This window comes from Astyanax mexicanus, chromosome 3 (genome assembly GCF_023375975.1).
Source record: "Astyanax mexicanus isolate ESR-SI-001 chromosome 3, AstMex3_surface, whole genome shotgun sequence".
Classification (NCBI taxonomy): Eukaryota; Metazoa; Chordata; class Actinopteri; order Characiformes; family Acestrorhamphidae; genus Astyanax; species Astyanax mexicanus.
Window position 1 is genome coordinate 62,169,918 of NC_064410.1, and position 25,474 is coordinate 62,195,391.

A 25,474-nucleotide genomic window follows, 5' to 3' on the forward strand; every position below is an offset into this window, starting at 1 on the left:
TATTCTGAATGCACTTCTATTAAAATAGTGTTTTTAATAACATGTATTAATAGAAAAATAGGAAAAATAGCATACAATAACAAAAAGTACATGCACAATATTAATATTTTAATCCATATGTAAAAGAAAGAACAGTAAAAGTAACAGAATTTAAAATAAACTTCATAATCAAGAGGAATAAACACAGCTGATTAACTTTTATCAACAATAGATGAAGGTCCTACACCAATGACTGTTGCAGTAGACCAACTCCTGACTGGGTATGAGAACATCTCAACATTATAAGCACTATACATATATATTAAAAACATATTTAATAAATGTATTTTCTGATATTAGCTTTTCAATAGTACATGCTAAGTTAATACATATTTTACTATATTACTATTTACTATTAAAGCAGCACAGCATCATTAACATTACATATCATTATACAATACAGAACACAAAACATAAATATATATATATATAAGGCAGTGGCTAATCATTCACACATTTGCATACAATAAACAACCAATCAGAACATCTGGATACAATGAATTAAATACTGTCACGTAGATTTGATGTAGTTGTAGTTTGAGAACTGGCTTTTTTTAAATGTCAAAACTAACTGTAATAAAATACGTTTGAAATGAGATATGTCTGTCACTTTAAACTAAATGTTTATAAATATATACAAAGTCAGATAAATGTTTGATTAATCAAATTAAAATATAATATTTACATTCTATATACACATAACCGGGAAGTTTTTTATCACTGTCTATTTCAACATCAGTTGTACCTGTTTACTCCCTCTCTCCAATCATCTAACCAAACATTCACCCAATTATATATTAAACCATTCATTCATCCAACTATCCATCCATCCATCCATCCATTCATCCATCCATCCATAACTTTTCTTCAACAATCTAACCATCCATTAAACCATCCATCCATCTACCCATCAATTCTAAACATCCATCCATCCAACCATTCAACAATCAAATCATTCATCTACCAACTCATCTATCCATCCACCAATTCATCCATCAAACCATCCATCCATTTAACTATCCATCCATCCATCCACCCATTAACCATTCATTCATCCATCCATCCATCCATCAAACCATCCATCCATTCTAAACAACTATCCATCCATCCATTCAACAAACAATCAAACCATTCATCTAGCAAATCATCCATCCATTCAACAATCAAATCGTCCATCAAACCATCCATCCATCCATCCATCCACCCCTTCATTGATCTGCCAACTCTTCCATCCATTCATCTACCCATTCATCCACCTAACCATTTATCCATCTAATCATCTACCCAACCATTCATCCATCAAACCATCCATCCAAGTCTAAAAAAACATGTCCATCCATTCAATAAAGAATTAAACTATTCATCTACCAAACCATCCATCCATTCAGTCATCCAGCAAACCATCCATTCGTCCATCCATTCACCGATCAAACCATCCATTCATCCATCCAACAAACCATCCATCCATCTACTCATCAAACCATCTGTTCAGCCATCCATCAAATCATCCATCCGTCCATCCATTCACCGATCATACCATCCATTCAACCATCCAACAAACCATCCATTAATCTGCTCATCAAACCATCCATCCATCCATCCATGAAACACCCATTTATTTCTCTAATCATCTACCAAACTATCCATCCAATGACCTATCAAACCATCCATCCAGCCATTCATCCATCCATCAAACCATCCCTCCATGCAACCAACCAATACCAATACCAAACCACCAATGCATCCATCAAACCAACCAATCCATCCATCTATCAATAATACATCAATGCTGTTATCAATATTGACAAGCAAATAAAGGATCATATCAAATGGTCACATCCTTCAGAGCACGCCAGATATATTATTATGCAATTTAACTGCTTAATAAAGTATTACATAAAACATAGATATTAAATAAATGTATTATATAATATAAAATGATATACATCTATATATATATATATATATATATATATATATATATTATCTATTATAGATCCTGGCTCAGGTAGGCGAGGCCATGAATGACTACACACAGCACTGCTGGGAGGAATTCAGTGCCTGACTCCACCTCCGCCCACAGCTGCCCCTCCCTCCTCAGGGTAACTCCGCCCAATCGGAACAGAGCCTCCACCTTCAGGAACTGGGCGTCGCTCTGCAGTACATCTGGCAGACTGTCACGAGGGAGGGGCTTCTCGCTGTCCGTCAGAAGATTCACCTGAGAAGACAGGTAAAGAGCGGGTCTCAGTGTGTTTAATGTAATTATGTTGCATTAGATTAAGAGAGTTAATCATAGGTAAACAGAGTGTTTTACTACCGTATTTTTAACAATGTAAGGTGCACCAGATTATAAAGCACATTATGCGAGACAAGTAAGGAACAATGGTGTCGCCATGTTTTCCTTCTAATTCAGCAGTTCGCCACTGGGTGGTGGTGGTGGGGTAACTAAAGTAAAGCTAAGCTAAATAAACAAAACTGTAATTCTTAATAAAAATTTTTTATTTTAAAGTCTGTTTAAAGATTGTTTTTTGGGTGATTAAAACATTTCCGCTTATTTACAGTAAGGCTGGGGGCAGCATTAGCATTAGCATTAGCGGCTAACCTCTAGCCCAACAACCAAATTCCCCCAACAGCGCTACATTGAAGAACCCTGAGTGTTCTGGTAAGCCAGGGCAATATTAGCTAGCGGTTCATTCCATGTAGCTTGTTTTAGCATGGTAAAAACGCAGACTACAGTACGATATATTCTCCTCTGAACGTGCTAGCACTTAGCGCAATTAGCGGCTAGTGCTAATGCTGCTCCAGCAGCGTTAGCCAGGGTTAGCAGCAGGCTACAGTTCAATATACTCGTCTCAGAACAGTGAAAGAGCTTGCACTTAGCACAGTTAGCGGCTAATGCTAATACTGCTCCAGCCTTAGTGCTGGAGAATTTTCAGTGAAACTCCTGTATAACAGTATAGCTATAACTGTACTTAATTCATACATAAGGAGCACTAAAGATTTTTGGAAAATTAAAGGATTTTAAGTGCACATTATAGTGTGAAAAATACGCTATTATCATCATTCTGGTGAAATCTGCAAATAAAATCCTATATATTTTTTTTTGCTGTTATAAATTATAAAAATATATACACAAACATATTGCAGTTGGTACAGCCATGGTGCACTACTTGGTGCACTAGTTGCAGTTAGGTCATAATAATTGGAAATATTTGCGAAATAATTGGATATTATTGAAAAAAAAATCACAGAATTCAGAAAAATAAAAACATCTAATGAAAGTGTGTTTTAATTTAGAGAATTAAATACTTACCAAATAATTTAATCCACGGAGTTCTTCTGGAGAGCAGAGGCTTTCTAGGTAGATGAGTCCTTCATCCTTCAGTCCTATAAACACAAACATATAAATATAAATATAAATATAAATAAAGAACATCTGCTAGATTAGTGTTATGTCATACAGAAAAAAATACACTAATGGGGATAAGGGTTGTAATTAGGGGTGGAACAATGTACTGTATATCGATATTGCAATACATTGTATTGTAGTGATATGTGCAGTGTTGGGCACGTTACTTAACGTAAAAAGTAATTAGTTATAGTTACTCGTTACTTCTCCAAAAAGTAACTGAGTTACTAACGGAGTTACTCCACTATAAAAGTAATTAGTTACCAGTAAAAGTAACTATAGCGTTACTTTTTATTATTCGCCCGTCAAACAAAAAGGAAATCAATTATGCGTTTACTATTATTATTAGAAAAATAACAAACGAAAATAAACCCAAAATGTTGACAAAAATATAATCTAACGAATTTCAAAAAAACAAAACAAAATTCTCCACACAACCAAAGAAAATTACTAAAACTTGTAATACTGAAAAAAACGAAAAAAACGGAAAAACGCGTCTGGGGATGAAATTAAACAAACCAAGCCACACTCAAAGGAAATATGTATATATAAACAAAACAAAATAATGGACAAAAACAACAATCAAATGACCGTTAAAATGGTATTAATATAACAGCTTCACCAAAAGAGAATAGAGCTTAGATCGGACCCAAAAAATCTGACCCGACCCAGCCGGAGCCCGTGCACGTTCTGCCCGAGCCCGACCCAACCCGAACCATGAACTGTCATTATGAGCCCGACCCAACCCGAACCATGAACTGTCATTATGAGCCCGACCCGATCCGCCCCATAAACTGTCTGTTTTCGGGCTGATTGAATTATCGAAATATGATCAGAATTATGTTAATTAAAACTGTAACATAAAAGCATAGAACTATTATTTAATTTAAATGATTTTTAAGAACAGCTACACACAGTGCTGCAAGTCAAACGCAGAGGCGTTCACGTGCGCCCAGAGCTACGTGATTACATTTTTCATTTTTATTATAGTTTAATTTGATTTTGTTTTTATTTTTTCTGTTCAGTAAGTTTTTAGGGTGGGCTTGCTAGTTTTTATTAGTTTTCACACATCTTATCAGAGAGATCAATCTAAGAAACGTGAGAGAGAAAGATAGAGAGACAGAGAGAGAGAGAGATTTGCCTGTTCTGGTGTATGAGCTACTCACAGGTAAATGTTCTCACATACTGTATCTCCTGTTTCTCTTTCATCTGCCTGGCGCTCATATTGTAATCCCATACATAGTTCTGCAGTTTCTCAGTGGTTTTTTTTGTCGTATTTTGCGGCGCGAGCGCTTTACACAAGAACTAACGGACCACGAGGTGCCGCGCGCTCGCCACAACACCGCCCGCTGTACAACTCCGCTGTACAACAGCGCTTATAAATAAATTAAACACGAAAATGAGGGTATTCTATCAGTAATTTCAGTTTGTTTTAGTTAGTTTTATGAACACAAAATACAGTTCGAGATAGTTATGTTTTTTTTTTATGTTTTTTTAATTACCGTTGTTATTAGATTCAGTTAACACAAATGTTTTTTCACTTTCAGTTTTCGCTATTTCGTTCGCTTTAGTGAACAATAATAGTTGGTTACTTAGCAACATTGTGATTATCACACCAGAGCTTTATATAAAATAAAAATAGGAGCCTGATTTCGGGTCGGTCCTCAGGTCAGGTGGGATTCGGGCAGAGAATCTGAGCTCTAAAATAGAAAGCAGCAGCACCACAAAAACCGGAGCAGCTAAAAAGAGCTTAACGTCCTTAATTCGGAACTTGGGTTGTCCACGGCAATCACTGAATTAATTAGAGCAGCAAATCGTCACAATTGTGCCTCACTTCACCACGCCAAACCACAGGCACAGCGGCCAGAAGCTCAAGTTCACCGGAAAAAGGAGGGGTTAACCAGGGCAAAGCGAAGTTAAAAAAAAAAAAGAGCGGCTAAAGTAACGTGCAGTAACGGGGTGTCGGAAATGGTAACAGCGTTATAGTTACAGTCATAGTAATTAGTTAGATTACTCGTTACTGAAAAAAAGTAACGCCGTTAGTAACGCCGTTAGTTTTAACGCCGTTACTCCCAACACTGGATATGTGGCGTCAAATATATATGTATTTGTATTGAAATATAGGCACTATAGGCACTTTAAACTTCCTAAGACTCGCCCCCCAATTAGACTATGAAGGAACACATAAGGAATAATGTAGTAACTTAAAAGTGTTAAACAAACCAAAATACTCTGTGAAGTATTAAAGTACTAATTGCTCTTATCAGCGGAGCTGATACTTATCCTGTTCAACCGAGAAAAACTCTTGCTCTTCCTTTCCTGTGCAGTCCTGATGAGTGCCAGTTCCATCATTCATTTTTATTTTTATTTTTATTGATGGTCTTAATTGTGATTGAACTTAAGAATTTTTTTTTTCAGATTAACTGCCCTTCATTTTTTTCTTAAAATCATTTTTTAATTGTTTTCTTAGTTGAGTAGTTCTTGCTTCTCATAACCTGGATTAGAACATTACTCAAATATTCACCATTCACTTTAACTGATGCTCTCAAACACTTTATTAAGAGACGAGAAATTCAAGTAATTAACTCTTGATGAGTTCAGCACAGCTGTTAACTGAAAGCCTGAATTCCAGGAGACTCTACCTCATAAAACTGACTGAGAAAATCCAGCAGAGATGTTCAAAACTGTCTGTATCTAAGCAAAAGGTGCTACTTTTGGATAATGTAAAATATAAAATAAATATATTCTGGTTTGTTTAACACTTTTTATGTTTAGTAAATAATTCTGTATGTTTTTCTTCATAGTTTGGATGAGTTTAGTGTTAATCTAAAAGTGCAGAACATTTTAAAATAATGATAAAACACTGAATTTTTGACTGATATTGTATAGAAATATAAATATTGACTCACCCTCAGCGGCGCTGACCAGCATGTACAGCGCAGTCCGGACCGGCCGACCCGCCTCAGCTGTAGAGGAGGAGCCATTTAAATACACTGTCTGCGATGAAATCCCATTGTAGTGAGCTCCATTCTGATTGGCTGCTGGTGTATGAGCTCCGTTCTGATTGGCTGCTGGTATATGAGCCCCGTTCTGATTGGCTTGTGATGTATGAGCCCCGTTCTGATTGGTTGCTGGTGTATGAACTCCGTTCTGATTGGACAGTGAAGGTGATGAAGATCCGTTTTGAGTGACTGGTTCTGTAGAGGTTCTCTTAATAATGGTTCTGTGAGGCCATATCAGATCCAGAAAGTCCTCTACTAGCTTGTCTGAAGCGTCGTCCACAGGAAGGCTGGGATTTCTGCAGAATGTCTCCAACTTAGAGACGAAAAACAGATTAGAAATATATTATTCAGATGTTCCTGTAACAATAATTAAATTATGAATTGTGCATTCTTACAATATAGATATATGTACAACGTTTTTTTATAAAGTAGTGGTTTATTTTGCTTGTTTTATTCATTTGGGATTTGTAAAAAAATATTATTTCCCAATTCTAATGTGTATAGAAGTGATGTGTAATTGAATTATCATGCAATTATCATGCAACAACTTTAATATTACAATACTGTGCTAATGTGTTCCCCATTGTCTGTATTTTAACCCTCCTATTATCTTTGGGGAATTTTTGAGTCTTGGAAAAAAATGGTTGACATTAGTTTTGTGATTCATCTTTATAGTCTTGTCTTGTTTCAATCTGTTTTAGTAAGGCTTATTTATTGCCATAAAAAAATAAGAAATATATATTTTTTTACACATATTGGTGTGGTAACAGTGCTGAGGTCAGTCTGACATTCAGTTTTATTATCTTTCTCTAAATGTAACTTCACTTTAGGCCCTGACCTAACAACACAATGCTTAAAATACTTATATAATACTAAGTTAACATCATAATAATGTCAAAAACACTGATAATTCATTTAATAAACATAAAGTAACTGGCGAATAAAAAAAACATTGCTAACACGTTTATTTAAATGTAATTATAATCTTTTTTTGGAAGTTTAACCCTTGTGTGGTGTTCATATTTTTGTTACTCGTTTACTTTGTTACTTGTATTTAATTCAGCAAAATTAAGCAATTTTACATTAAAATGCTTTACACATGCTCGCTTCACCTAAATTTCAAGCAATATAAACAGCTTACATGGTTAATATTTGCCCTTTACCTTTCTTATGTTACATTTCTTTTAAAAAGTGCTACTCTTTTTTTTATTAGTTTTTTTAATAAAATGTAAAAGAAAATGAATTAAACTCAAGATATGAGTAGAACATTTGTTTAGTTTCAAATTTACAAATGAAGCAATGTTTATTAGCCCTTGGCCAAACACACTGTATGTAATATAAATGTGTGTGTGTGTGGGGGGGGGGGGGGTGTACAGTGTGTGTTTATCAAAAATGTGTTTTAATATATATTTTTTCACAAAAAATGAGCCAATGCCAATGAGTTTGAGTTAGATAAAATATTTTTTTAGTATCATTTGATGAAAAATGAAAACGGGTCCCGCAGACCCGAACACCACACAAGGGTTAAATTGCTGGGATCATATTGAGTGTTACTGAATTTGAGGATAGTAGGAGGGCTAAATGTGTGAGATTGGCCTGCTTTGGCCTGTATAAAGTTTGGATGGAATTGAACTGCTCAGTCATGTAAACTCTCTATATTCCACGAGTCTCTCTACGCTCTACTGTTCTTGATCTAATCTGAAGCTACATGAAGTTTGGAGATCTGTGGACGCCTCCAGTTGCTTCCACTGTGTTTTAATATCACTGACAGTTGGCTGTGGAATACTTAGTAGGAAAGGTGTGAAAAGTATCTTCATTCATTCCAATCATTGTAGGTAGAAGTATAGATACTAGAATTTAATAAAATACTGTAGAAAACACTGTATTAGTTGAAAAAGTATCAACTCAAGCTTTTTACTCTTTAAGTAAAAGTGTTTTGAAAAAGTACTGATTTTAAAACTACTTAAAGTATAAAAGTAAAAGTAATGTATAGGGGAAAAATAAAGAACAAAATTAAGAACAAAAGCTTAGGCCACGCCCACAGAGTCCTATAGTATAGTATACTACCTCCACCCCCACCCTCCCCAAAATACATTTTTCTAAGAGCTATAATGACTATAATGTTAAAATATAATATTAAAATGTTAATGTTGATAATATAATTTGGGATTTTTCTCTAGGCTGTTCTCTAGTGTTTCAGCTGCATATATGCTGATTATAAATGAATGTATTTTACATACAGTAGAATGTAAATATATTAAATATATTAAAGAAGTTTAGTTGGACTGGAGTTTATCTGGAGTTCTCTTGAGTCTCTACACAGATCATCTTCATACTAGACTACATACGTCTGCTGTGATCTTGCTGGTTTATATCACAGTATAAACCAATAGGGAGTCAGAATGGTATATGTTTATACTTCTCTACATCCAATCAGAATCAGATTCACTCTATCTGGATGGAGAGATTTATCTGGATAGGGGTTTTATTAAACGATGAGAAGCTGAAATGAAACAGGAGTAAGTCTGTAGATTTATCTCAGTATCTGCTCGGTTCTGATGCTCACCTTGTACTCCAAACAGTAGAGGAGCTTTAGAGTCGGTTTCAGCAGAATCTGACGGAACAGGAGCAGAAGAGACGAGCGGGTCGGAACCGGCAACTGGGCCAACACACTCAGACTAGCCTTCACACCGCAGAGCACTGCAGAAACCAGAACACACACACTTTAACCGTAAATACTGTATTTTTCACACTATAATTACATTTTCCGAAAAACAAATTCAGTGCTTCTTACACTGTAAAACTATATGTTGTTTAAACTCAAATGATTTAAGTCTGTTTTACGAAAAATTGGATATTTCTAAACAATACTCAACTATTTTGAGTTAGTTGAACTGAATTTGTGGGCTCATATACTGTACTGTACTATTCAAACTGAGATCTTTGAGTTGAACCAACTTATAATAAGATAATAACTGAGTTTAGTCTGTTTTGTCATTAACAGCTTCTTTTCTATTGGCTTCTGTCACAATATATTTGCATACTGGGCGTGTCCAACAGTTTCTGAATAACACTCACCATCAGTGTGTAGTGATTCCCCCTCTGGGCTACCTTACAAATAAATCAACTTCCCCTTTAATTGTAATAACTTGATGTTTTAATTTATGCTAACTCAAGTTTTTATTCCCCATTACTTAAAAAAAATTGAGTAAACCGGCTGCCTTAAAAAAGTTAAGTAAACTCAACTTATCTGTTGTTACAGTATAACAAAAATAAAAAAGTTAAATCAACTTCCCTTTTAGCTGTAATAACTTGATGTTCTAAGTTATGCTAACTCAAGTTTTAATTCCCCATTACTTAACTTTTTTAGGGCAACCGGTTTCCTCAAATTTATTAAGCAAATTCAACTTATCCAGGCTTATATCCAGTGCTCTTTATGTATGAATTCTACCAGTCAGGTGTTAAGCAGCAGTTAAGACACTCCACTGAAGTACAGAGTTATACAGGAGTTTCAGTTTAGTTCTCCAGCACTGAGACTCGAAACTGGATTAGTATTAGCATTAGTCGCTGCCTGTGCTAAGTGCTAGCTCTTTCTCTATTCAGAGTTGAGTATATCAAACTGTAATCTGCGTGTTTATCTGGTTAAAACAAGCTTAAATATTGTGGAACAAAGTGCTTGGAACATTCAGGGTTCCTCAGTGTTTTGCTGTCGGCCGGAATTAGCTGCTAACAGCAGCTAGCGCTAGTGGTAAGCTAATGCTAATGCTAATGCTGCTGCACCCAGCCTTACGGTACGTGTCCACTGGCACTTTTCTTCAACGCACTTTTTTCAAAGCCGGATCTCCCGGCTTGCTGCGTGTGGGCATGTCCGTGATGTTTTAGAATTTAAATGAAGCAACATAAGTAGGTTTATAATCATAAGTTTAATATTTAAAATTTTTAATAAACCTCACTGTAATCTATAGCTCTATAAATCGATATATTCGCCATTTTCAGCGTCTCTTTTTTGGGTTTAAGGCTCGTCTGTGTGTGACGTCGCAGCCTCCTGTTCCCTGATTGGCTGGACGCAGCGAGGTGGCCGGATTCATTAAAGAAAATTTGAGCTCTGCTGAACTTTTTTTTGCCAGAGGGCAGGGCTGCACTTAACACAACGCAACCCAGCATGCACCGTGGCATGCGGCGACTCTCTACATTGAAATGAATAGGATGAGTAGGGGCTCAAGTGCCAGTGGACACGCACCGTTAGTGGAAATCTGTAAATCTAAGCTTACTGGTAATACATGGAATCGCTTTACTCACCCAAATAAACAGTTTTCAGTAGATAAATCTGTGTAGATTAACATCCAGGACTCGTTTTTTTTTAAGAACTACAGTCTTGTTTAATTCATTTAACTTTCAGCTTTACAGCTGAATATCTGCTAAATTAGAAGGAAAACATGGTGAAATCCCTGTTCCTTACTAGTGTTGCATAATGTGCCTTATAATACGGAGCACCTTATGTATGAAAATAGACCAGAACTTGAGGTTTACTGTAGAATACGGAAGAAGGAAACATTTATAAATGTTTAATTCATGGCTAAAATGCGGAAATGGATGAATATTAACAAATTAAATGAAGTTAATTAAATGTACAAACCTTCCTTCAGTACACTCAGTGAAGAACCCTTCTGTAAACATGGCCACTCCACTGATAATCCGTCCACCACCTCTTCTTCACCATAAAGCGAAGGCTGAGAACTTTCATCATCTGACTGAAACCCATCGAAACAGGCGGAGAGTTCTGAACACACACACACACACACACACAAACACACACACAACAAATCCAGTTAATAAATATAAAAATAATATACTGAAAATATATGTTGAACAATAACCTCCGGCAGGTTTAAGTTCATTTTTACTCTCAACTCTCAACATCAATTAAATGAAATAAAACATCAATTAAGTAAGCATCACTTATCATACTTGGTATGTGTTTACTATCTCTTCACTAACTGTTTGTTTTCCAGCTGAAACTTGCGAGCTGTACAGGACTAGGATAGTAACATTATCAAAAGATTGTCTGCTAAAGTAAATTCATGATTGGTATAGCACTGCTGAGGTTAATTCATGATTAAAATAGCAGTGCTAAGGTGAATTCATGATTAGAATAGCACTGCTGAGGTAAATTTACAATTAGAATAGCACTGCTGAGGTAAATTATGATTAGAATAGCTCTGCTGAGGTAAAATCATGATTAGAATAGCTCTGCTGAGGTAAAAGCATGATTAGAATAGCAGTGCTGAGGTAAATTCATGATTAGAACAGCACTACTGAGGTACATTTATGAATAGAATAAAACTGTTGTGGCAAATTCATGATTAGAATAGCACTGCTGAGGTAAATTCATGATTAGATTAGTACTGAGCACTCACCATAACGGCCGTCAGTTTTGATGTCCAGCTGTATGACGCTGTAGGCCAGAACACTGCCTGCAGGTAAGTCTATAGCCACATTCGTATCATACTTCAGATTGCCGCTCTCCCTCAGACACAACTGAACACACACACACACACACACACACACATTATTGACCAATCATCAAACACCATCAAAATCTTGAAGGCACACTTTTAACTGAATTGAATTGAATTGCATTTAATTCTGTAATGTATTAAAAAGAGTTTATCCTTCTCTACTCTTTACACAGGGCCTGTCATTACATTAGGTGACAATACATTCACTAATATATATATATATGAAAATATGCCTCTGACCTACTGAATGTTCATTTATCATCATTTATAATTATATCATTGACTTTAATATATATAATATATTGTTCATCACTAGAATAATCTATAAACTATAATCTCTATCTATAATGTATAAAATTAAGAGATCACTTCAAAATGATCAGTTTCTCTTAATTTGCTATTTATAGGTTTACGTTTGATTGAAATGAACATTGTTGTTTTATTCTATAAACTACAGACAACATTTCTCCCACATACCTAATAAGAATCTTGTCATTTAGAGCATTTATTTACAGAAAATGAGAAATGGCTGAAGTATGGAAAAAGATGCAGTTCTGCATCTTTTGCATTCAATTTTAGACCTCAAATAATGCAAAGAAAACTAGTTCATATTCATAAAGTTTTAAGAGTTCAGAAATCATCAATATCTGGTGGAATAAACCCTGGTGGTTTTTAATCACAGTTTTTTTCATGCATCTTGGCATCATGTTCTCCTCCACCAGTCTTACACACTGCTTTTGGATAACTTTATGCTGCTTTACTCCTGGTGCAGAAATTCAAGCAGTTCAGTTTGGTGGTTTGATGGTTTGTGATCATCCATCTTCCTCTTGATTATATTCCAGAGGTTTTTAATTTTTAGTTTTATTAATACAGTATAAGTGGTGGTTGCTATGGTGTTGCTAAGTGATTGCTAAGCAGTTGCTAAGGTGTTGGTAGGTGGTTGCCTATGTGTTGCTATTGTATCCGTGGTGGTTGCTATGGTGTTGCTAAGCAGTTACTAGGTGGTTTGAACTCATCATTTTTAAGTGACACCAGTCTTACACACTGCTTTTGGATAACTTTATGCTGCTTTACTCCTGGTGCAAAAATTCAAGCAGTTCAGTTTGATTTGATGGTTTGTGATCATCCATCTTCCTCTTGATTATATTCCAGAGGTTTTCAATAATGGAATTTACAAGAAATGTTGTCTGTAGTTTATAGAATAAAACAACAATGTTCATTTTACTCAAACTTAAACCTATAAATAGCAAAATCAGAGAAACTGATAATTTTGAAGTCTCAGATACTCACCTCTGCAGGGTAGATCCCTAGAGCCTTCAGCACGCCGCCACACTTCCCCTCCTCCATACCGCTATACTCGATGGTGCATTCACAGGAAGTGAAGATCCGTTCTACCACTAAAGTGAAGTAATGCTGAGATTTACCCAGAGTCTGCTGGATCAGGCCGTGCTGGAGATCCACCTTCCTGTAGGTCGTCAAACACGGGAACATTAGAAAAACAAGAAAACTCATTTTTACTCTTTTTTTTTGAGAAATAATTTTTTGCTACAGCGTTCACAGTGTGCAGAGTTTGCAGTAACAGTAGGAGAGCCTGATGAGGCCCAGCCTGATGCACTCACCCCGTTACAATGCTTTAAATGAGTTCACCCGTCACACTCTAAGCTTATAATCTTATCCCATCCCAACCATGAGCTTGGAAATCTGAAACGGTTTATAAGCAGAGGTGGGAAGTAATGATTTACGTTTACTCACATTACTGTAATTGAGTAGATTTTATGAGTAATTTGTAATTTTTAAAATAGGTAATTTTACTTTTACTCAAGTACATTTTGACACAAGTAATTTACTTTGCTACATTGGAAAACTCCCCATTACTGAGTAAAAATAAAATGCTTGGGGAAAAAAAACAATTGTCTGAATAATAATAAAAAAAATTGGCACATGGACAGAGCTGTTAGCTCTCAAAACTTCCACATCAAACCTGTGAAAGCATGTGGTGGTGAGTATTTTTATCATTAAAAAATCTGCTTAAATGTAAAAAAAAACACGTAAATAGCAGTTAAAGCACAGCTATGTTAATTTAAAAATAATAATGAACTGTAAAACTATAAAAATACAGTTTATAACTTTTTAACAGTAAAGAAAAAAATGGATCATAGAAACCTGTACCACTTGTTCTTGAAAATGTTTTATGGTTTGGTCTGAACAAAAACTGCCTGAAAGATCCAAATTATTATGTGGAATAATAGTTCATTAAAACTATTATTAAATAGTTAATAAATCACTTAATTACATAATTAAAAGTAACTATGTAACTTTTACTCAAAGTATATTTTAAATTGAGTACTTTTTTACTTTTACTCGAGTAGATTTTTAGATGGGTACTTTTACTTTTACTTGAGTAGAATTTTAGCAAAGTAAAGGTACTTTTACTTAATTACAATTTTTCAGTACTTTTTCCACCTCTGTTTATTATAAGCCAGTCGTCATCATGGGCCAAAAAAAAGCATAATGGTCAATATTTTCCAATAATGCCAACTCTGCCGTCTCCATCAACTCCAGCGCAACATTTTATGCATGTTTATATAATCTAGGCTAAGTGGAAACACGTTGAATGATTATTTCAGTAAGACAATGAAATTGTCTGATTAATTTACTGTTTAATTGTCTGATTAATTTACTTTATTTAGTCCAATAATGGTTTACTACAATGTGTGCGTAAAGGATAGAGAGATATCTTAATAGTTGTAATTTCAATGCATTGCTTCTAAGTGTTGCCAAATGCCAAAAACACAATACATACGTACAAAAAACATGCGTACGCCTGAAACGAAAGTGCCGGTGAGCGTGAAATATGGCGTACGTAATGTTTATTTGTGCTCCTGGTCTCCTGGTTCTTCTCCTCACCTGTATCTGGAGTCCTGAAGGAGTTTCTGCATTTTCACCATGTCTTTACGAATCATCCCGAGAGACGCTGAGAGCTTAGACGCTCCGTGTCCTTCAGCTTTCAGCTTCATCCCCACCGCTCCCGCCTCCACTGATCCACCAACATTAGATACATGCTTCTCCTTATACCCCAGTAAGTCAGTTTCCTCCACCACTGACAGATACAGAGAGAGAGAGTAATATTAATATATTAATATTATTATTAGTGTTTTAGTACTCTATGGGGGACCAAAACTGCCAAAATTAAAAATAAATAAATAAATAAAAATGTATGTAAATCACTCAATAAAAGTAATATGGTGACTAAAACGGTAAAGAATTATTCTAATTATTATATCAAATAAATACATATACATAAAAATAAATATCATAATATATTGTTATTTATGGGTTTTTCAATTAACATTGTTTATTTTTTCTAAATTTGTTTATTATTTTATTTTATTTACTATTTATTTCTGCATTAATTTTTTCCGTTATTTTATTTCTGTATTTATTTATTTTCCAATTTATTTATTTATGTTTTTCCTTGTCCTTATATGATAATGAAGGGACTGTCCAGCAATGATGCCACATTCCTATTGGTTGATCGATGTCAGATACCATATATGGATTGTACATGTTTTGCCCATTTGGCGGTTACTTTGGTAACGTGGGAGATTATATAATAAAGATCATTTAGATCGTAATACAGACTATAATCCATTTCTTTGAGGAGAGCTGCTGCTTCTCTGAGCAGATCCAATACTGAACTTCACCCGACATTTCAGCTCCTCTCTCTCTGGGCTTGCTTGCTAAGCCTGTGTGTGAAAAACACGCCCCCTTCATTATCATATAAGGACATGGAAAAACTGAAATAAATAAATCGAGAAATAAATTAATGCAGAAATAAATAGTTATGTAAATAAATGAAAGTAGTAAAAAGTCCTCCATAGCACTCAAGTCTGGTCTCAAAATCATAAAGAGTGGTCTCAATCTCAATCTCGTCTCATTTAGTTAGTCAGATTTTTAATACATTGAAGTATATTGAAGTACAATGAAGTATATTGTAAATATACAACTGTGCGTATTAATGCACATATTGTGTACACCATGTTACTGGGAAAATACACTTTTAGGAGTATTTAATCAACATAAAGCATATTGCTTAAAAATACATTTTATATATAAAAAAGTGAAAGTATATTTACCAGTAATGTGTACTGTCATAAAGTATATTTTTTAGTATATATAATACGAAAACAAAGGCTTTGGAAAATTTATGTAACATCAAGTATGCTTAAAAGCATTAAAAGTATGTTTAAATTAGGTAAAGAATACTAAAACAGCTAAAAAAATAAAAAAAATAAATATATATATATATATTTATTTATTTTTATTTATTTATTTTTTTTTTTAGCTCTTTTATTATTCTTTACCTAATTTAAACATACTTTTAATGCTTTTAAGCATACTTGATGTTACATAAATTTTCCAAAGCCTTTGTTTTCGTATTATATATATTTTATATATTAATTATTATATATATTCATTATTCAGCATTTTCACTTATTAAGTCGAACTAAAAAGGGTTCTTTATTAATATAGAATAAGGAAACATGGTATATTCCATGTAAATATTGTATATTTCCAATGTATAAATATTTAAATAAATATTGTGCTTTTGTATTATTGTATAAATTATTGTAATTACCACCTCACACTGCATCCATTTGTGTTCTTTACTGACATTTCTGGTGTTTATATTCAGTGCAAAAATACAAGATAAAACATATCAGACCTACAGAAACCTATAAACCCCAGTTTCTGTACGTTTCTGAAGCGTGTTTGAGGCCCCGCAGGCTGGTTATACATTAGCAGAGATAAGCAGAAGCTCTTTGGGCCGTTAAAACGTAAGTCTTATCTCTGCTTTATGCTGTAGGAACTGACACAGTGCGTTTTAACATGGATATTACTGACTGACAGCTGAAAAAGAGGCACTGAAACTCAGCTAAAGGGTAAATCTACACTGTGGGAAGCCTTCCAGACTTCCTCCTTTTAAAACAGATCTGTGCGGTTTATTATTAGCATTAGCGATAGCGACAGCAGTGGCTACTTAAAAGGATTTCTTAACCAGTTTAGAGAGGAACTGAGTAAACCATTACCAGTTCAATTTAACATACCGGGTGCAAAACCACCATCTTCCCATTAATGCTAAAAAAAAGGCATCCCACAGCATGATGCCGCCACCACCATGTTTCACAGTGGTGAACGATGATGTGTCCAGGGTGATGTGCAGTGTTATTTTTTCACCACACTTAACGTTTTGCATTAAGACCAATAATATCATATTTTGGTCCACATGTTTTCTGTGTCCCTCTACATGGACTTGTTACGGTTCGCATTTAAAAATACACTGTAAATCCTCTGTTTGTTTAACTCAAATAAATGAAGTCTGTTTTACGTTAAAACGTGGATATTACTTGGAAATAACCAAACATTAATCAACTATTTTGAGTTAGCTGAACATTTGTGGGCACATATACATTCAAAAAAAAAAAGAAAAAAAAAAAAAGAAAAAAAATGAATACTGTATAAAAAGTATAATTAAATAAAATGTAAAAGAAACTAAAAAAGGTGCACTATAAAAAAAATTAAAGAGTGAAAAAAGATTTTAAAAAATGTAATATTGTAAAAATATTAAGAAAAAAATATATATTGTAAAAATATTATGGAAAAAAATAATATTGTTAAAAAATGCGATTACTGAATTCTCTACTGCAGCACATTCACAATTTCATCATAATAACTGGAAAAAGAAACAGAGACAATACTTGAATTAAATTGATGAGAAGACTAAATACAAATCTACAATTTTACTCACCTGACTATCACATTTAAAGTAGAATTATTATAAAGAAAAAAGCAATTGATACAACAAAAAAATTAATATACTATTGTATATTTCGTGTTCTGGTTAAGCTGCCGGAAATTATATTAATTATGTAATATTTACTAAAACCAATGTAGCATATAGTACTTAATAATTGTATAAATAAAAATATAGTTCAGGGAAAAATATATATATATATATTTGTTAAGTTCACTGTACATAAAAACTTTAAATCTTTTAGGTAATTGGTTCCATTCCATTAAGGCCAGATTTGTAGAGTACATGTCTAATAGCTGTCCTGTGGACAGGTTCTCCCATACATCTGATCTGTGGATCTCTGCAGCTCCTCCAGAGTGACCATGGGCCTCTTGGCTGCGTCTTTAATTAGAGCTCTCCACAACTAGGCTGTTAGTTTTGGTAGGTTTGGGATATTTGATATAGTTGTTAATAAGCAGAACCCTGCTTTAAACTTCTGCTCCACATCTTTATCTCTGATCTGTCTGGCCCTGGTCTTTATGAAGCTGTTCGTTCACTAGTGTTCACTAACAAACCACTGAGGTCGATACAAAGCAGCTGTATTTATACTGAGACTAAATTACACACAGATAGACTGTTTGTACTAATTAGATTGACTTCTTGAAGACAATTGGTCGTTTCTATTGATTTAAAACCTTTAAAAATATGTATTCATTTCTTTTTGTTTTACAATTACTTGCTACTTATTAGAATATCATTGAAAATGTAAGGGGACAGCAATCCAAATAGAGGGTAAGAATTACCTCAGGATTGCTGCTATGTTTATTTTTTACTCCCTAATGGATATCTCCACCAGGGTGGACTCAAGTGCAGACCAGATTACCACAAGGTCAAAATAAATACAAAAAAACTTGATAAACAAAAGCAAAGAGTGGTGAAAAGAATGGGGTTGGTGTTGGATTTCACACTGTGAAATGCTTGAACGCAAACTGCTCGTAGGGGTTGGGGTGTGTTTTTTCAGAGTGAGGGAATTTATTTGAGGAGAAACAAAATGGCTGCAGCACTGCTGCAACTTAGACAAAGGAGAAGGAAAAGGGCGGGAAAACGAGAACAAAGGCGCCAAACAAACTAAAGGGAAATTCGATCAAACCGCTGGCACTCGGTTTGTATCGAGGAACTCAAATACGGATACTCAGGAAAGAGGAAAAGGAGTTTCTTTTACAGATCAATATTGAGTCTTTTACTCAAACAAAAACAAATAGGAAGAAACACTGAAAACCTCAAAAGAGAAGGAAACAGAAAGCAGCTTCAGGGGAGAACACCTAAGGAGGCTGGAATAGGAACTAAGTATTAGTTATTTCTTTCTTTCTTTCTTTCTTTCTTTCTTTCTTTCTTTCTTTCTTTATTTATTTATTTATTTATTTATTTATTTATTTCTCAAACTAAGACAGCTCTCTGCTGCTAGTGTGACCTGGACAGATTCAAGACTCTGCACTGTCTGAACAGTGGGCGGTCTTTATAAAGGCACTAACCAGGTGGGATCAATGAGCCTGATTATTGCGAGTGGCAGAAGGTAGTCTCCCTCTAGAGGCAGGAGGACCATGGCGCAAGCGCCCCCTTACAGAAAAGTGACTTTATTTCAGTAATTCAGTTCAAAATGATTAACTCAGATATTATATAAATGTATTAAACACAGAGGGATCTATTTTAAGTGTTTATTTATTTTATTGTTGATGATTATGAAGCTTACAGCCAATAAAAACCCAAAAATCAGTGTCTCAGAAAATTAGAATATTATATAAGACCAATTGGTTCTTTTTTTAGCAGTGTGGGCAGTGCGTCAAGTCCTGCTGGAAAATGAAATCCTCATCTCTATAAAAGTTGTAAAGTTGTCAGTAGCAGAGGGAAGCTGTAAGATATGAAGTGCTGTAAGATTTTGTGGGAAAACAAAACTGCACTGACTTTAGACTTGATAATAAAACACAGTGGATCAACACCAGCAGATGACAGACATGACTCTCCAAACCATCACTGATCATCAGTAAATTTTACTTAATTTACTTTAATTTGTAAATCAAGGGATCAGAGTCTGGAGGAAGAGTGGAGAGACACACAGTCCAAACTGCTCGAGGTCTAGTGTGAAGTTTCCACCAATCAGTGATTTGTGGTTTGGAGAGACATGTCTGTCATCTGCTGGTGTTGATCCACTGTGATTTATTATCAAGTCTAGAGTCTGCTGATGGGTTTTATCGGTAGGTACCTGTTTGGATGGGATCCCCCAGCAGAAGGTCGTTGAGGGTGAAGGTGGTGGGTCTGTATTTGGTTGATTGCCAGAACCACACGGCCGGACGCTTGATCACCACGGCCAGCGGCTTCAGCTTCTCCGAGTCGTTCGGTCGGGAAACGGAGATCAGAGATCCGTCCCGATCGATCTGATGAATCAGCCTTTGTGTGGCGCTGCCGAGCATCTTCCACCCAATCACAGACTCAGAGTCAGAGGCAAAAACCTGTGAGTAACAAAAAAGTGTTAAACAAACCAGAATATGTTTTATATTTTACAAAATAGCGCCTCTTACTTAGATACAGACAGTTTTGAACATCTCTGCTGGATTTTCTCAGTCAGTTTTATGAGGTAGAGTCACCTGGAATTCAGGCTTTCAGTTAACAGCTGTGCTGAACTCATCAAGAGTTAATTACTTGAATTTCTTGTCTCTTAATAAAGTGTTTGAGAGCATCAGTTAAAGCAAAGTAGTGAAGAGGTAGAGTTACAGGTATACAGTGAATAGTGAATATTTGAGTAATGTTCTAATTTATATCCTCTTGAGACCAAGTGTCCTCATGTGGGGACATTACATTTCTGCTTCTCTGCACCATACCATCTAGTGGTCACATGACATCATTACACTCAATTGATTAAATACAAGATGGTGGGAATCCCAGTTAAAGTTTTTACAGCCAGTCCAGACAGAAATTCTCATGCAATTTTACTTTTGAAAAAAAAAAAATGTTTTAGCGTATGCTTCCTTCTGATCCCAAATGGCAATGGATCATTTTTAACTGTGAATTAAAATAATGTTAATTGAAATAAAACATTACTTCCCTTACAAAGACAAAGTTTTTCTACTGGTTAGGTCCTACTAATCACAAATAGCTAGGAGAAATTAAAAATGCACACCTAGCAAAAGTGTGGGTCTCAGGAGGATATTATAAGAAGCAACAACTACTTAACTAAGTAACTTTAAGAAAAAATTAAGGTCAGTAAATCCGAAAAGAAACATTTCAAAGACTTTGAAAGTATCCTCAAGTGCAGGAACTGTAATAGCGATTAAAAACGTTATGATGATGGAACTGGCACTCATCAGGATTGTCCCAGGAAAGGCCAAGAGTTTCCTCTGTTGTACAGGATACGTTAATCAGAGTTACCAGCCTCAGAAACCGCAAGTTAACAAACAGCTCCCCAGATACAATAAGGGAGTATTTTGGTTTGTTTGACACTTTTTAAAAGTTACTACATGATTCATTTTAATCATACAAAAGTTAGCACTAAAAACAAAAATGTGATTACTGTCCTCTCTACTGCAGCAGCATTTACACACTTACGCACTTACAGCACATTCACACTTTCATCATCATAATAACTAGAAAAAGACACAGATAAAACACAGAGAACTCTGTATCTATTAAAAGTAGAAGTTCTTTTCTTTAGATTAGAAATTACAGATGAAGTCAGAGAGCGGTGAGGACTGTTTCCTACACCTTCAAATAAAGACTCTTAGAAACTGGAGAAAAAAAAACTGCTACAGGAAAACGTCTGGCTGACCCACATGGAAACAGCAGCTTTAGCCTTTAGCTCAGATTAACATGATTAAGAACTGAGTCTCAGTTTCAGCAGAGAATAGAATTAGAATTAGAGTTAATCTGACAGGAGAAGAACAGCAGTAATAAAGTTATTGATAAGATGATAAGATGTTTTAAAACTGTATATAATATGATCTGACCTGGATCTGAGAGTAAAGCTGTAATTCTAAGGAAGTTTCTGACCAGTTCCTCTTTCGTTCCCATGCTGAATGAATGAATCCCTCATATAATACTCACAGTACAAATTGCACGTTTAGGTTGTCTGTTTTGAATAAATATGCAAATGGTACATGGTAGTGAGAGTTCAGCAGACAGAAAGTAACCAGTTTTTTGCTGATTTCCACTTTTTGACATATATATATATATATAAAGTGGGCAGTTTTTATTTTTTCAATCAATTAATCAATAAATATATATATTTTTTACTCAGGAGTACGTTTATTTATAATGCAGCCGAGCATTTACAGTATAAAAGCGATTGAAAACATTTAATCAGAAATTAGAACTAATAAGGAATAAGATAGCAAAAAATACTAAATAAAAAATATTAATTTTAAACCATTTAATATATATGAATAAAAAAAATTATATATATATATATATAAAACCAAAAATTCTAAGACCATTAAAACAAACTGACACATAAAAAGTAAAAAAAATAAAATAAAAAAATATATATATAAATATATATATATATATAATAAAAAAGATAATAGTAGTATAATTCAAGTAAAATGATAAGAAATGATAAAATGAATAATAATGAACAAAGAACACACGAATCAAATATAAAACAAGATAAACTATTAAAAAAACATTTAAAGTTTAAAGTTTAAAATGATTTAGTGGTATACTGTATATATATTATATTTTCTTACATAAAACATTATTTCTGATAGAAACCTTAAAAACAACCGAAATCTCAGTTTTTGCTGTTTTCACTCTGGCCTCTGCTCTATGAAGATTCTGTGCAACAGAGGGAATTCTTGCTTTTTCTTTCCTACGGTGGTCCTGATGAGTGCCAGTTTCATCATTATAACGTTGTTATTTTCCAATAAACTAATCTTAATTTTTTCTATATTTAGTTGAGTAGTTGTTGCTTCTCATAACCTGGATTATGATAGAACATTACTCGAATATTCACTATTCACTGTATACCTGTAACTCTACCTCTTCACTACTTTACTTTAACTGATGCTCTCAAACACTTTATTAAGAGACAAGAAATTCTAGTAATTAACTCTTGATGAGTTCAGCACAGCTGTTAACTGAAAGCCTGAATTCCAGGAGACTCTACCTCATAAAACTGACTGAGAAAATCCAGCAGAGATGTGTAAAACTGATCATCTAAACAAGAATCTGAAATGTACTAATCATTACTAAATGATTCCATGTGGCTTTAATATGAATATACAATGCAGAACATTTTAAAATGAAAAAAAACACTGAATTTAAGGTGTGCTCAAACTTTTGACTGGTACTGTATGAAGTTGCTGCAAAGGTCTTACATTTTAATGGAAGTTAATAAAGAAAAATATTTTATTCCACGTAATTTAAGCGAGTAGCGTGAAGATCAACAGCTTTAGATGAGTCAATAAGAAACGAGTGCATCTGATTCATGATGGAAAAAAACTCTCATTTATCCTCTTCTAAACAGTTCTAAACAGCTCTGAAGAGATCTGAAACTTCCCTCACTTTCCAAAGCTCCTGCCAAACTACAGCATCTTCACATCCCCCTGCCTCTGATAGAGAACAGATGTGTAGGTTTGTGTAAACGTTACATAACTGCTCAGTGATTGGCTGAAAAGTGACTGTAATGATGCTCAAGATTCTTCAGGAGAACAGGCATAACAATACTGTATATACAATATATATCCAAATATCCTACTGTTTAATTTTAGATTATTATCCAGAGGTGGAAAGTAACTAATTACATTTACTTAAATTACTGTAATTGAGTAGATTTTATGAGTAATTTGTAATTTTTAAAGTAGTTTTTAAAATGGGTAATTTTAGTTTTACTCAAGTACATTCTGACAGAAGTAAAACTCCCTGTTACTGAGTAAAAAATGAAATGCTGGGGAAAAAAATAGTCTGAATTAAAAAAAATTACGTTTTGTTCTCCATGGCAGCGCAGCTGAACTTCTCCATGCAGTGTTTATTACGCATTAGCGGGAGAGATGGGCACTGTGCATGCGCCGACCAACATTTTTAGGTATGTTTTTTAATGTTTTTCATGATAATTCCTTAAGTTTTTATTAGAAACATCTGATTGGATGTTAAAAAAAAACATGTAAATAGCAGTTAAAGCATAGCAATGGCAAGTAAAAAAATAATAATGTACTGTAAAACTATAAAAATATGGGTTATAGTCACATATATGACCATAACTTTTTAACAGTAAAGAAAAAAAATGGATCATAGAAACTTATAACACTTGTTCTTGAAAATGTTTTATGGGGTGGTCTGAACAAATACTGCTCTTTAATTTATGATTTGTTGTACTTTTTTACGTCAAACAATTAAAAGTAACTATGTAACTTTTACTCAAAGTACATTTTAAATTGAGTATTTACTTTTACTTTAACTCTTTTTAACTTTTACTTTTACTTGAGTAGAATTTTAGCAAAGTAAAGGTACTTTTACATAATTACAATTTTTCAGTACCACCTCTGGTTATTATCTGGTCTCTATTCATATAGTATATCAATATTAAGTGTTAGATTATAGCTGTTTTAACTGTATCAATATTTAGTCTGATCTCTCTCTGATTACCTTTATGAGCTCTTCAGAAGGTGTATAGATGTAGTTGAGCAGAATAACAGAAGTTTCCACCTCGTTCTTCAGTCAATGGATGATGGAGAACCCAATATCCAAATATCCTGAAGAGTGAATAAGTGAACTATCCAGTAACACAACCGCTTTCACCACGTTCCTCAAAGTATGAGCAGATACTATCTTCTGAAGCACCACATATACCCACCCCGCCCACTCACAGCCTCACACTGAGCTCACAGCCCTCTGACTCAACACATGGGGAAATACTGCTCAACAGCCATAGGCTAGCTGAGCTGTGAGTCAAAGCAGAGATGCACCCGCCCCATGTTTTTTTTTTTTTTTTTATTCCGGTCCCTAATCAGAATCATATGAGGGGATCATGTGTGGACTTGTTCTGCCTCCAGCCCCGCTGACCTCAACTCAATTCCACTGCAGAACCAAAAAACACAAAAACCCATTATTATTCTGTCCTCAGAACACACTTCTGTTTCCTCCAGGACTGAAAACAACTCTAAAAAAAGCTAAAATCAGCTAAAAGTGCAGAAACAACAACACAGAAGCACCAACCCTACTTATTTATAAACCAAAGCTATTAAAATTGTTTTTATTGGGTTTTATTGTTTTATGTTGAAGAACTATCTCTACTGTGGTATAGTTATAGGTAAAAATACAGGAATTAATGAATAGCACTGCATTACTAACTTCCAGGGAGTGCTGAGTAATTACTTAGTATTTAAAACGTACTTAAAGTAACTCAATGTTAATTACTGATATTTTTATATAACTACAGTGGCATAAAAAAAAGTATTTGTCCCCTTACGTATTTTGTTTGTTTTTGCTTTTTTGTCATACTGATATCTTTGCGTCTTTACGTACTTACGTCACACGTACAGCCTCTAAAAGAGGATCCGGCTCAGTTTTACTGAACACGAGCGGCTGGTGGAGCAATGGAGACTTCAGAAGAGGAAACTCAGAGCTCAGTAGCTCCTCCATTCACTCATAGTAAAACCAAAGAAACGAAGGAGTGAAGTTTCTAACTGAGCTCTCTCTCTCTCTCTCTCTCTCTGACTGAACA

The 25,474-nt window shown here is 34.5% G+C and overlaps 1 protein-coding gene across 1 annotated transcript; it reads right to left on the reverse strand.

The window, feature by feature from the left end:
* Window positions 1-93: 93 nt before the first annotated feature.
* On the reverse strand, window positions 94-24,816 carry gsdmea (gasdermin Ea). The gene is made up of 10 exons (XM_049475996.1): window positions 24,397-24,816; window positions 20,024-20,270; window positions 14,877-15,069; window positions 13,260-13,434; window positions 11,868-11,988; window positions 11,087-11,230; window positions 9,017-9,150; window positions 6,358-6,763; window positions 3,353-3,426; window positions 94-2,257 (listed from the first exon to the last, which is right to left on the reverse strand). The coding sequence occupies exons 2-10, from the start codon at window positions 20,229-20,231 to the stop codon at window positions 2,030-2,032; spliced, it is 1,683 nt and encodes a 560-aa protein (XP_049331953.1). The 5' UTR covers window positions 20,232-20,270; window positions 24,397-24,816; the 3' UTR covers window positions 94-2,029.
* Window positions 24,817-25,474: the final 658 nt, after the last annotated feature.

Excerpts from the sequence above, each read along its gene's own strand:
- gsdmea (XM_049475996.1), bottom strand. The coding sequence starts at position 20,231 with ATGCTCGGCAGCGCCACACAAAGGCTGATTCATCAGATCGATCGGGAC. Across the intron at positions 15,070-20,023 it reads GGGGGATCCCATCCAAACAG|TGGTGGAGGAAACTGACTTA; the intron begins GTACCTACCGAT and ends TGTATCTGTCAG. Across the intron at positions 3,427-6,357 it reads GCTGGTCAGCGCCGCTGAGG|GACTGAAGGATGAAGGACTC; the intron begins GTGAGTCAATAT and ends TTGTGTTTATAG.